General features: G+C 34.1%; 1 protein-coding gene across 2 annotated transcripts in view; it reads left to right on the plus strand.

Annotated features, from left to right (window-relative positions):
* Positions 1-12,339, plus strand: part of Dyrk2 (Dual-specificity tyrosine phosphorylation-regulated kinase 2) — a 60,633-nt gene that overhangs the window by 35,796 nt on the left and 12,498 nt on the right. The window contains exons 4-6 of one of the 2 annotated variants that reach the window (XM_068294171.1): positions 9,827-10,030; positions 10,730-11,108; positions 12,113-12,285. In XM_068294171.1, the coding sequence (XP_068150272.1) occupies positions 10,007-10,030; positions 10,730-11,108; positions 12,113-12,285 (576 nt within the window). In that variant the 5' untranslated portion in view covers positions 9,827-10,006. Of the gene's footprint in view, positions 1-9,826; positions 10,031-10,492; positions 10,651-10,729; positions 11,109-12,112; positions 12,286-12,339 lie in introns of those variants that run through there. The other variant, XM_068294170.1, reaches the window with a different exon arrangement.

Here is a 12,339-nt window from a genome sequence, read left to right on the forward strand (position 1 = left end):
ATTTAAGCCAAAGATTTTGTTTCTGTCTTTTTTATTGTTGACGATTTTTGTTTTGGCAGTCATTTTAATGATTAGTTACATAAGAAACACCTGGCTAGGTCCGATGACCAAGCACCAGCCCCAAAGACCAGCCTCCTATTCCAAGTTTCTGTTTCAAGGCTATAGCATAGAAATCCATTCACTTGGATTATTCACCAATTGCAATTTCAATTTCTAGCATTCATCTAAACAATACCAAAGAGAAGTTACACATTTATATTATGGTTTGTTTGTTGCTGCTGCTTGTTTTTCGGTTTTGTAAATTAACTAAAAACTTTGTGAAGCGAAAAGCAATTAGACATGCGATTCTCGAAAGTCTGACAAAGTAATGTCAAAGTTGTAATTAAAAACTCAATTTTTTCTTTTGAGACAAATGCTAAAAAATGAAGTAAAAGTTTTAATATGCCTAAAATATTCCAATACTCTATAAGCAAAAGGTTCAAATAATTTGGAAAGGAAAGGTTTTTAACATAATTTTGAAGTCCTGGTCCTGAAATCCTTCAGATAGAATTTAAAAAGCTTTTGTTAATAAAGAGATTAAAATTGCAAATATACTTTTTCCTTCTTAATATAGAGTATTTGGTAGTCTGCTTCTTATCTTAGTTAATATATATTGTGGTCCCGATTAGTTACCCATCTCATCTTACATCTTTACTTTCAATCTGTTGTGGCCCTTCTTCTTGCCTTAAAAATAATATAAAAGCCAAACAATTGACATTTGATTGACAGACAGTTGCTTGTCAAATATATATCTATATATCTATATATTTTTGACAATTAGATGGCAGCAAAATGAAATTGCTTTCGATTTCGATAGAGAGCAAAAGTTTGAAGAATTGATTGAGAAATGTCTTGTTTTTCGTAAAGAAAAATCCAAATCAAGTAAAGAATATAATGCTTGAGAAATTTGGGTCACAATCTCTGTTTCCACTTGACATGTGAATGATATGGCAAAACCGCTAGATGAGAAGAAACAGAGAGAGAGAGAGAGAGCGACAGTGGCAGGGGATGGATGGGAAAGATATGGCATCAAATTTGAATATAAAACTAATTAGAGGGTAAAAGTCTTAAAAGTCTTTTAATGAAATTATCAAGTGGTCGACATCATGTTTGATGTTCTAATTTTCAGTTTGGTTTTACAATATGTAAATTTTTGTATACACTTGCAAAAAAAAAGGGGTATTTTGTTATATCAAAAAACTCGTTCAATAGGTCAGACAAAATAATTAATAGTTTTTGCTTCTAAAATTTGTTTCGCTTTTTAGTGAAATAATATTTTTCAGTTGCCAGATTTCATGCAACAAGATTTTATGACCAAGTTTAAAGTTACATACAAATATTTGACATCGGCTAAGATATCTATATTTTGTTGAAATCAAATGGCTATATAAACGTTTCACCTTACAGCCGAAATTAGCATGATTTACGGATTGACGGTGAATTATGAACCAGTTTTTAGTGCGATTCAGTTTATGATTTTATATTTATATGGCTATTTGATTGATTTTATGGTTAATTTTTGACAGCTTACATGGACTACACAGTGTTCAGACTTCATACTAATAAAAACAAGAACCAAAAACATTTTGTTTCGATGACACAGAAGTGAATTTATGTTCTGCGGTGTTTTTGGTTTTTGTCATGCCAAATTGGTCAACATGTTTATGAGGTTCAGTGAACTTGATGGCTTTTTGGTGATTATTTAAATGCTTGAAATGGTTTTAGTTAAAGCACAAGATACTTTTTTTTGATGGATTGTTTAATTAAAACTCCATCTTTGTTTTTCTGTCTCCCTCCCCTGTCTTGTAAACGAGCATTTGTCACACACACAGAGACGAGAGTCAAGGAATAGTCATTTCATAGAGAAAACTATATATGTACATATATAATGCTTCACTAATTGCGTTGATCATGCCTTTGGCCCAGCTCGCTCATACTTGACAACGACAACTTTTTTAATAATTGCTTCAATTATTTTCATATTATTATGTGTTAAAATACTTTTTCTGTTGGTTCAGGTTCAGATCCACTACTGGCAATAGCTGGCACAGCATCCATTTCGTCTCGCAGAGCGTCTCAAATAAGTGTGCTCATGTTCATTAATGCCAAAAGTTGAGTTGAGGCAATTGTCGCCACTCGTCAGTGTCTGCTGTAATCTGAGCACGGTCTTTTCGCTATCTATCTCTCTCTCCCTCCCATACGATTCCATGCCATCCCACGACACTACGTCACACTCACACACTCACATGATGGGTGTGTGTGTCTATATCACCACCCCTTCCCTCCTATCGTTGTTGTCATCACTTTCAGTCAGCTTGTCGCACGCCGAGCAATTGCTCGTATATTCCATGGCTCATTGTAAATGTTGCCTCGTCCCCATCATTTCTCCCAACCCGTCTACCTTCTACACATCATCTTGGTTACTTTGGTTTGGTTTTGTCAGCTGTCAGCAGATTTTTTTGCTTTTATTTTTGTTATTGTTTTTTTTTTATATCACTTTAGGCTATGGAAAGTGTGACATTTTGATTAGTTGATATTATTATTGAACTTGAGGGTCTTGTTGGTGGTTTTAATGAGCATCAAGGTTAAGCAAAAAGAACCAATAACCATAAACTGAATGAGTTAAATTGAGTGTGTTGTGAAATAATGAAAGTATAATTGATTTAATTCCCATAATTAGACTACTCCCTCTTAATAAAAAGTTACAGCAATCAATCAGTTGTAGATTCACCCACAAATAGTCACAAATGGAAAACTATTTATCTATTTCCTCTATTAACTTAGCCAGCACTAACACTAATAAACATCCCCAACCCTCCACACTAAGAAAATCTATCTATCGAATCTAAATGCAGTTTGCTTAGTGTTGAAAGGACTTATAACAATCAAAGATTCCTTAAAAGGAGTTCTATATATTCTAACTAATTCTTTCAGTGAGGTCTTTTAGTCAATAAACTGTAACTTCTTACTTACAAACACAAAGGCTTAGCCAAAGGCTGCCTCATGGGAAAATACTTTCAAGGCCCATGCATCACGAATTATCTCAACCTGTAGGACAGTATCCGTTACTTTAAAGTACTTAACTTCTTCAAAATGCAACTACTCTTTGTTTTCAATCAAGTAGAGACTAATAAACTTATTTACTGATCTATGAAAGAAAATTACCCATCAAAGTCAAATAGCTTTAGCCCTTAAGCTTTTCTTTCCATTGTTTGCTTGTTGCTGGCGTTTTTCTTTATTTTTGGATCTGCTATTGCCAATGAATAGTGCTAAAGCCCCCTTAGGCTTACTTTTTAAATCAGTTTGTAATAGTTTTTATTTTTGCTTCCTGCATTTTTGCCTTCTCAACACAACACCAAACGTCGAAAGAGTCATTAAATGAACAAAAAAAAAAACAAAAACAAAAAATTGCAATAGGCTTGCAGCTGCTGCTTCATTCGTTTGTGTATCCATATTATTACTCAATCTGGGAATTACATTTAAAGACTTCCTATTTGCATTTCGGTACAAAATAGAGAAAGAGTGTAAAAAGAGAGAGAGAGAGAGAGAGAGAAAGAGAGAGAGAGAGACAGAGAAATGCACTCAACTGTCAAATAGAGAAACACAAGCTAATTGTCATTTTCCGACAAACAAACTTCACTCTACACCCAAAATGGGTTAGGTGGTGGTGTGGAGGAGGGGCAACGAAAAAAAAAGCAAAACGGGGCACACAATTTTCCCCCAGTTAGGTTCAATAAAGCATAATTCCCCCCCAAGCCGACAACAACAACAACAACAATGGAATACCATCAACCTGCTGCCCCGAGGTACATAGGCTCTCTCCAATATCCAATCCTCCATGTGACTGTTACTGGCTCCCATTGTCTTTGTGAAACGAATCCAAACTCTGAGTGTTTCTAGAACGGAAGTTATTAAAATTGTTTGTTGCCATTTGTTTTTTTTTTTTCCCCCGTTTTGTTGTAATGGTCAAAATGGTGGGGTTACGCTTAGTTTTTCCAATTCTTGTTTGCTGCATTTTTCATTATTTAAACAGTGCATTGACTACCATTACACATACGCAACGTTGTACATAGGGCCAAAAGAAAAGCGGATATTCTAGTTCGGGAGGGGGTTGCTATGTTGTCGGTATTAAGGTTTATGTGTCAAGCGAGAAAGTCTAACAACTGTTGCATGATACTCTGAGATAGTCCAATTATTTTGGGGCAAATTTCTATAAATTTTAGAATTTTAGTAAACTAATGGCTAAAGTTTTACTAACCTGATTCAATTACCTTTGCTCAATTTTATGTTGACCATAGCCCCCAAAGCCTCACGAGTTGTCCAAAGCTGTCATGCAAAACGTTTGGGCGTTTCCGCTAGCAATGGGTTGTCCACCCCGCCAACCATTTAGTCGACACTATACTACAACTAGTTGAAATCTATATACTATAAGTATATGCGATTAGTTGACATTTTTGTTGTTGTTGATGTTGGTGCTTCTGGTGCTACTTGTTGGTTGAGGTCATTACTTAGCAGGGTTGGGGGTTAGTGGGTCAATGGTTTATCAGGTCATCCTTGGTGGCTTATGGATGGGTGAGTGGGTGGTTGGTTGGTTGTTGAACGAGTGGCTAGTTAAGCCAGTTAATACACCGATTCAAATTTCCATTCGTAACCAAATTATGCTAACATGCAATACGATTTGTTGGCCCGCTTTTTTCCAACGCCATCGCCATCGCCATCAACGCCAGCGTAGTAACCATAATAATAATGAAAAGTAAATGAAATTTCACTTATGCTGCCATTTCATGTTTAAGCGAAATTAAATGTGAGCGAAAAATGTTTATAGCATGTCGCCTGGTTTTCGGCATTCGCCATTTGTTTTTTTTTTCTAGGCCACGCGAGCTTATACTTAACCGAAATTTTTATTGTGACAAATGATGCTATAATTAAATGGTAAGGGAATTGCCTCCGCCCAACGAGCTTTGAGCGGGTTAGGTCAGTTATGGTAAAACTTATTTGGGTCATGTGTGCCAAAAAAGGTTTGCCTGCCTATCGAATCGATTTACATGAGAAATTTAAGCCAAACATGCACATTTCTAGTTCCTATAATAAACGAACCACACACAATAAGCTGCTATTAAATTACACCATACAATGGAGGAAAAGGCATGCAAATGAGTTGGCCACATTAACTAAAGGTACTCAATATCTTGCCATGTTATGGAATCGGTTATGCTTGGCCACAAAAATCATAAGGATGAACACAGAAATCATAAAAAGCTCTAACATTTTAGTATTGTGAATTTAACTAGTTCCACTTGGTTTTCGCTGTTGCAATAGCTAATCTTGAACATGAGCATAAAGCTAAAAATGCTCTTTACATCCTCAATAAAGTTTATGGTAAAAAAATTATTTGTTCAAACTTTCTAGTTTTCAAACTAATCATTTAACAACAGATAAGTTGAAAATTCAAAGTTTTATTAGTTGTAATTCAGTTATATATCATTTACGAATAATGATAATTACAATATTTCAATTGTTTATCAACAAAAGATCAAAGCGCCCCAAAACAGAATTTTCAAAGTGTCAATAATTGTTCGACATTTTTGGGCCACAGTGCAAACAAATCAATAAAAATAATAAAAATTCCTTCAGAAAACAATTGAAAATTTTGGTTTTGTATGCATATTTTTTTGCTTTTGCTTTTGCTGCCCCCAAACAGCTGAAAACCTTTGACGTGTGATGCCTTCGAGTCCCACAAATAGACACATGAAATTATAATACCCTAACTGCAAATGTATATAGGCTATGTTCAGAAAATTACCTTTCTAAAAGAAATATTGTACAATTTATACTAAAACTAGATATTTTTGATTGAAAATTCCCTAGGACTTAAACCAATCTTAAGCAACTTTTGACATTTTGTCACACAGTTTGATAGATAGTTTTAAAGTGCCCATAAGGGGGTTATATCACTAAAGATATAGTTAAGGCTAAGTGGACTTAACTATAATCAAATAAGATAAATAAAAGGTCATCTAAAAGTTTTAAAATTATTATGAAATAACTACAATCTAATAGACTCCCATAGGTCAGAGTATAAGATCATCATTATAGGTCTATTTAGATCTGCCCCTTTGTAAATCATTTTGAATTGGACATTTTGACAGTTCATGCACACGCTTTACACACACACACAGCCACACACTCACGCTTTACACACATACACACATGCTGATACTTGAAGTGTCAGAAAATCAAAAGAAAACATTTCAATAAATCAAATGGAACAATGGACAAGAGATCAAATTATAGACAGCTTATTGATACGCTGAGAGAGCATCAGAAAAAGATTTCAAAAGAATTTTTATAGGCAATTTTATGTACATTTTTTGTTGTTACCTCAAGTGACACTTGATAAATAAACGAATCATTTGTTGATAAATGGCAACTCCCCCTCACAACTCTCCTCCCCATCTATCAACCAGTCGAACTTACCTACCATTAAAAAGTTTTTTTTTTTTTGACATTTTGCTGCAGCTGTCGAAGGTTTCTTTTCCTACATGCAAAATAATGAAAACAAAAAAAGAAGACTTCAGATTATTTACATAAAAGATTTGCCGAGTCAACGCTATATAAAACATAAATCTTCTGCCACCAAAAACTCCGATGGCAAGTGTCAAAAGTCAACAACAAAATGTCACGTTTTGTTGTTTTGTTTTTATTTTTCTTTCAATGAGCAATTGACATTTATTAAACAAAAAACCACAAAAAAAAAAAACAAAGAAAAATAATAAAAAAAGAAACCGAAAAAGACTGCAAAATGCACTTGAAAAATGAATTCACAACGAATGCTTTTGATCGACATACCGACTAAACTATAATTTATTCACAAATTGACTCAACAAAAAGTTTTTGTATCAAATTTGCAATTTGTTGTTCAGTTTTCTTCTCTTAATTTTTCCCTTGAGTGGCCGAATTTGGTGTAGAAATTTAAGAAATGAATAACATGATATTTATTTGACTTTTTTTAATAACTTTTTATAGCAAGGGGGAGGGTCAAGTTGAGTTGGCTAAATTAAGTGGATTATGCAATGGGTGAAATTAAACGGCAGACCGCAAACAATTTTTTTTCTTTCTTTTCTTAATTGTTTAATTTTTTTGTCGCTTCTTTTGGCAGGGTTCAAGAAACTTTTATGGCAAACGTGCGAAAGAGAAATTCGTTTTAATATTAGAATTTTTTTTCAAACCAATTGACATTGGCTTTCAAAAATGTGTTCTACTTTGTTATATAAATCCAAACTAGAAACAAAGATTATTACTGTTAGGTCAGTTAGTTAAAGTATTTGATCCTGTGTCACAGTCAATTACAGAATTTCTTCTGGAATATGTACTTTATTTTGTCTTTATCTTGTTCCATAGATTTTTGCATGTTTGAGACTTTAGTTTTTTAAGATTGCTCGCCAGCATTAACCTTTAATCATTGTTTCCAATTCACTTTTAGATTACAGATAAAAAACTACAAGCTCTAAAGACTTGCCAACACCTTTGGTGTGATGTTTTCCACTATTTACTGCTACATGGATCTCTACAATCCAAACTAACCATTTTTGTGAGACGTGATCGATTTGGCATCACTTAGAGATCACTATCTTAAATCTAGCTTGCCAATTTGGAGGCTTTTCTTGCCAGACATTTCATGTATTTCAAATGCAAAAAAAAGTGTTCAATGCCAAACACAACCCAAACCCAAAACACCAGACATCTTCGTCAGACTTGAGTTTGAAATTCAAAAACAAAAAAGACATTCGTTTATGTAGTTTCAATGTCATTAATAGTTATTGCAGATATCTATATATATATGTATATGTCTCTAGATCGGGTGGGTGTCAAAGCAATGGCAAACTATTGACAATTGAAATCAATGCAAAATGTTATTTCGAATTGATTTCCGAGGCGTATAATTGTTGGAAATGAATTGCAATTGATCACAATTGATTTGTGGCCCTGTACTTGTGTACCATTTTTATATTCAGTCTATATATAGTCATGTAGTCCAATAGTTGAGAAAAAAAAGCCTTGCCACCAGCTTAAAGGTCTTTAAGTGGGTTCAAAAAACTTTCGCTTATCAAATTACAACAGTCACAACCTGAGACACTGTCGACTGACAACTCAGTCGAAGACTAAGACTCTTGACTCCCGGGTCTTTGTCTGGCTTGATGTTGTTGTTGTTGTTGCCCAACTCATTGCTTTCTACACAAAATTGCAAAACCCAAAACTGAAGCAAACGAAATTGAATGAGAAAAGTGCATTTAATGACAGACTAACTCACTGACTGAATGACTATTTGGTTGAGTGAGTCTTTTTCTTTAAGTTTTAAAAGTCAACCAAAAAACTTCACCCACCAAAACAAAATCATGAAAAAAGAAGAGCAAAAGAAAAGCTTAGCTAACGACTTAACCAGCTCAAAAATATACTTTATGATAAATAGCAAAACAAAAAAACACAAAAAAAGAAGCAAAATAACGACCAAAACTCAAACTCAACAACTCCTATTGCAAGAAAGTAGGCGGGAAAAGACTGTCAGTTTTGATGAGGAAAACGAATGCTGTAAATTATGATTTTATGACAGAAAAGTTTTAAAAGCCAATAAATTTGCCTCAATTCATGCAAAAGGCGGAACCAAATATTTAACATAAAGAAAAACCCCCCCAAAAGAATTGGTGCTCATTAAAAAAGAGTAAACAGAAAAAAGAGAGCAAAAGGTAACACAGGTTGAAAAGTAGAAGGTAGAAAGAATAAGAAAACTTTGCACCTGAAATTGAGAAAACACTGGGAAAAACTATGAATAAAACTAAAAAAAGTTACAAACTATAAATTTTGAAGTTCCAGAAAAGACTCAAAAACATTTAGCTAACTCATATTTTGTCTACACTCAAAAAACTCTTTTAGTACAATTTTATTTATGGATCAAATATCTGTCAGTGCCTGCCCAATTCATTATGCCCCTCTATTCATTGGAAAAAACTTGTCAAACAAAGTTAACTTTTCATTGCACTTACCCAACCATCCCTCTTCTAGTATATGCTTGGCTGGTTATTGGCGGGCCATAGTCAAAGGGTTAGGATTATTATTATGCATATTATTGGGAAGGGGGCAAAAGGGAGGAGAACCCAAATCAAAATGCACAAACGAGGCAAACACACAAAAAGCTAATAATTGGCCATGACTTTGGTTTCCAAGTTCCTGTGTTTTTTTTTTCTTCTTTTCTTTATTTTGCCCTGTCCGTGCCGACCGCTTGCAACAGCCCCATAGAAAAGGGGAGTCGCCTCTATGGTGAAGACCTACGAACCCCTTATAAATGAAATATATGAGGAAAGTTTTTGGTTAGTCCTTTTGATGACGCCGCTCCTGGTCCCGCCTTGACAATGAAAACTGCTAACTGCTGTTGACTGACATTCGATGAGTTTTTGGGCTTAGGTTGTTGATGTTTTTTTTTCTTTTTTTTTTTTTTTGGATTTGGTGGGTGGGAAAAGGCGGCGCGTTTACTTACTTCCTTCCTACCAACCTAACTGCCTGCCGGTTCACCTGACTTCCGTTTCAAACTGTTTACCTGTTTACCTTTATTTATGATGTGCACTTACATATTTCTCTTTTTGGCTTTTTGGTTGTGGTTAGTTACCGCCCCGATGGGGTTAAAGTCAAGGGTTTAAATATTTACCTTCGTTTCGTCCATTTCGTATATTAATAAAAATATTTATCTGTTCGTCTCACTCTAACCTGCATCTCTCTCTCTGTTTCTTTGCAGTTCGACTTGAAGTTAAACAAACAAAACAAATGCAAATGTGTTCACCGATGATATATTACACTGAAACTTATCAATAATAATTTCACATTTGGAATAAAGGAAATCCAACCACTAAAAGGGCACTGGGTGCTATAATTTCTATAAGTTTTCGTAGAATACAAAAAACAATATCAATACACAATGTTGGATCGATGTGAAATGCCGGTAAGTTGAACCAGTTGAGGGAATTCTTAGAATTAACTAACGAAGAAAATGAGCTCCAACTATTTCTTAGTTTAACCAAAACAACCTTTTGTGTATTAAACAATAAATTGTAACTCAGAGAAATTCATAAGCGAATGTTATCATAATTTGAACTATGCAATCAATTAAAGTGAAAGGAAATGATACTGAAGATATCCCCCGATGTCCCTAGATAAAATAATAATACTTAACTTCTATAACAATTTTTAACAATAGTAACCCCAATAAATAAGAGTTATATCCTTAACGATTGCGTCAATTACAAAACTTTGTAGACTTTGAAGAAATTTTTTTTATATGCTCTTCATTCTTTTACTCTCTGTATAAGAATCATTTAGTCTAACGAGTTTCATGCTTAAAATCAATTGAAATACAAAATGTTATAAGGAATTTCCTGTCACGAAAACTAAAAACACCTGCCAAATAATACTAATAAAAAAAAAAATAAACGAAATGAAAAAATGGAAACCATTAAAAACGCTTTACAAACGCTATTCTTTAGCCAAAAGTTATGCAAAATTTGGCGATTTAGAGTGTTGGGTTATAAACCGTTGCAACAAGATCTCAGCTGGAGCCCAAAAGTAGGCCATAAAACATCTACTTTACTTTTCGGCTCCTCTCTACATTTTTCTCTCTCTCTATCTCTCTTTCTCTCTGCAGATACAGCTGGACAACGAGAAGCTGAGACGCGATGTGCGTCTGTCCAGTTCTCGTTTGGATTTGCCACAATTGTGCAATGGGACACGTCGTTTAGATGCCCACAACAATCATGTACATACGAATGATACAACGGCAATTGTAACAACAACAACAATGACATCAGCAAGCAACAACAACAACAACAATAATAACAACAACAACAACAACATTGGTTCACCTGTCTCATCATCAACCACAAACAGCAGCAGCCATGGCGTTGGCAATGAGCGTGGCTCATCCACCAAATCGAATAGCAGCAGTGGAAGTGGCAGCTCTGGCAATTCGGCCAGCAGCACAGGAAGTGCCGAGCTCAAATGCAATACGCCCATGACACCATCAGGTATGAAAAAGGGCTATGCTTTTCCTCTCTCTCTTTTTTTTTGGGGAGGCTGGTGGTTGGGCTTGTTTAAGCGGGAAAAAAGGATTTTGCGTTCGTGCGTTTGCATCGCTGACCCCCAATGCCAATTAGTGGAGAAGGCCCCTTAGCTATTTGCTGGCTGGAATCGCAATCCTCTTGCTGACTCTCACTCTCTTTCTATGTTGGCTCTCTAATTAATATTATATACTTTTTCGTCAAAAAAAAAAAACGAAACGAAACTTAAACTAAATATCAAAAAGTACAAAAAAGGTCAGGGCTAACAGGAGATTTTTCAGAATTGCCACATGGGAAATTTTACAATTATTCTTTAGTTTTTGTTCAAGTTTCTGTTTTGTAACAAATGAAAAAAGGCTCTTTGAATAAAAGTTTATAAAAATAAAGTTAATTAAAAGGGAAAATTCTAATGTAAAAACTCGTATGGTAACTTTTAATATTATAGCACCGTACACTTTCGCTTTTTGAATTAATTTTATGTAGAGCAAATAGTTAGTCAAATGAAAACAAAATAGTAAAGACAACACAGAATTCACACAGCAATAAAAGTTTCCTCTAAGTATACACAGAACTAAATACAACAACAAATACAAATATACTTATTATTTCGTTTCATTTTTGTGTCTCTAGAATATTTGTAAAATTTTATCTCCTTAGCTAAATTTTTAGTGCTTTTTTGAAAAGTTTTATCTTTAAATTAATCAACAATTCCACCCTAAATAGTTTCTTTATTTAAAATAATTATTTGTGTATTTTTTTTAGTTAACCCACAAATTTCTTAGTTTTTAAAATTAATGATTACATAATCTTTATTCTTCCAAGATATTTGATTTAATATTATTTAAGATAATCTGATTGGACTAAGATTTAGAGCAATCACCAAATAACACTGAAAATGAATAATAACAATTTTTTGATGAATTATTTTATTAATATTAATTTTATAATTTTTGTGTCTTTACGCTACTTAGAGTTGGTAAAAAAATATCGCAACTATCTGACCGACTTGGAATTCGAAGAGCTAAAGGTATACAAAGAGGTCTGGTACTTTGGCCAACATGCCAGCAAGAATTACAATAAGCCCGCCCCGACAGCCAATACCACAAATATGGGCTACGACGATGATAATGGCAACTACAAGATCGTAAGATGAATGCATATAACTTTATGATTACATATACATTAAATGAGTGTCCAC

Source organism: Drosophila tropicalis, unplaced genomic scaffold, assembly GCF_018151085.1.
Source record: "Drosophila tropicalis isolate 14030-0801.00 unplaced genomic scaffold, ASM1815108v1 contig_845, whole genome shotgun sequence".
Classification (NCBI taxonomy): domain Eukaryota; kingdom Metazoa; phylum Arthropoda; class Insecta; order Diptera; family Drosophilidae; genus Drosophila; species Drosophila tropicalis.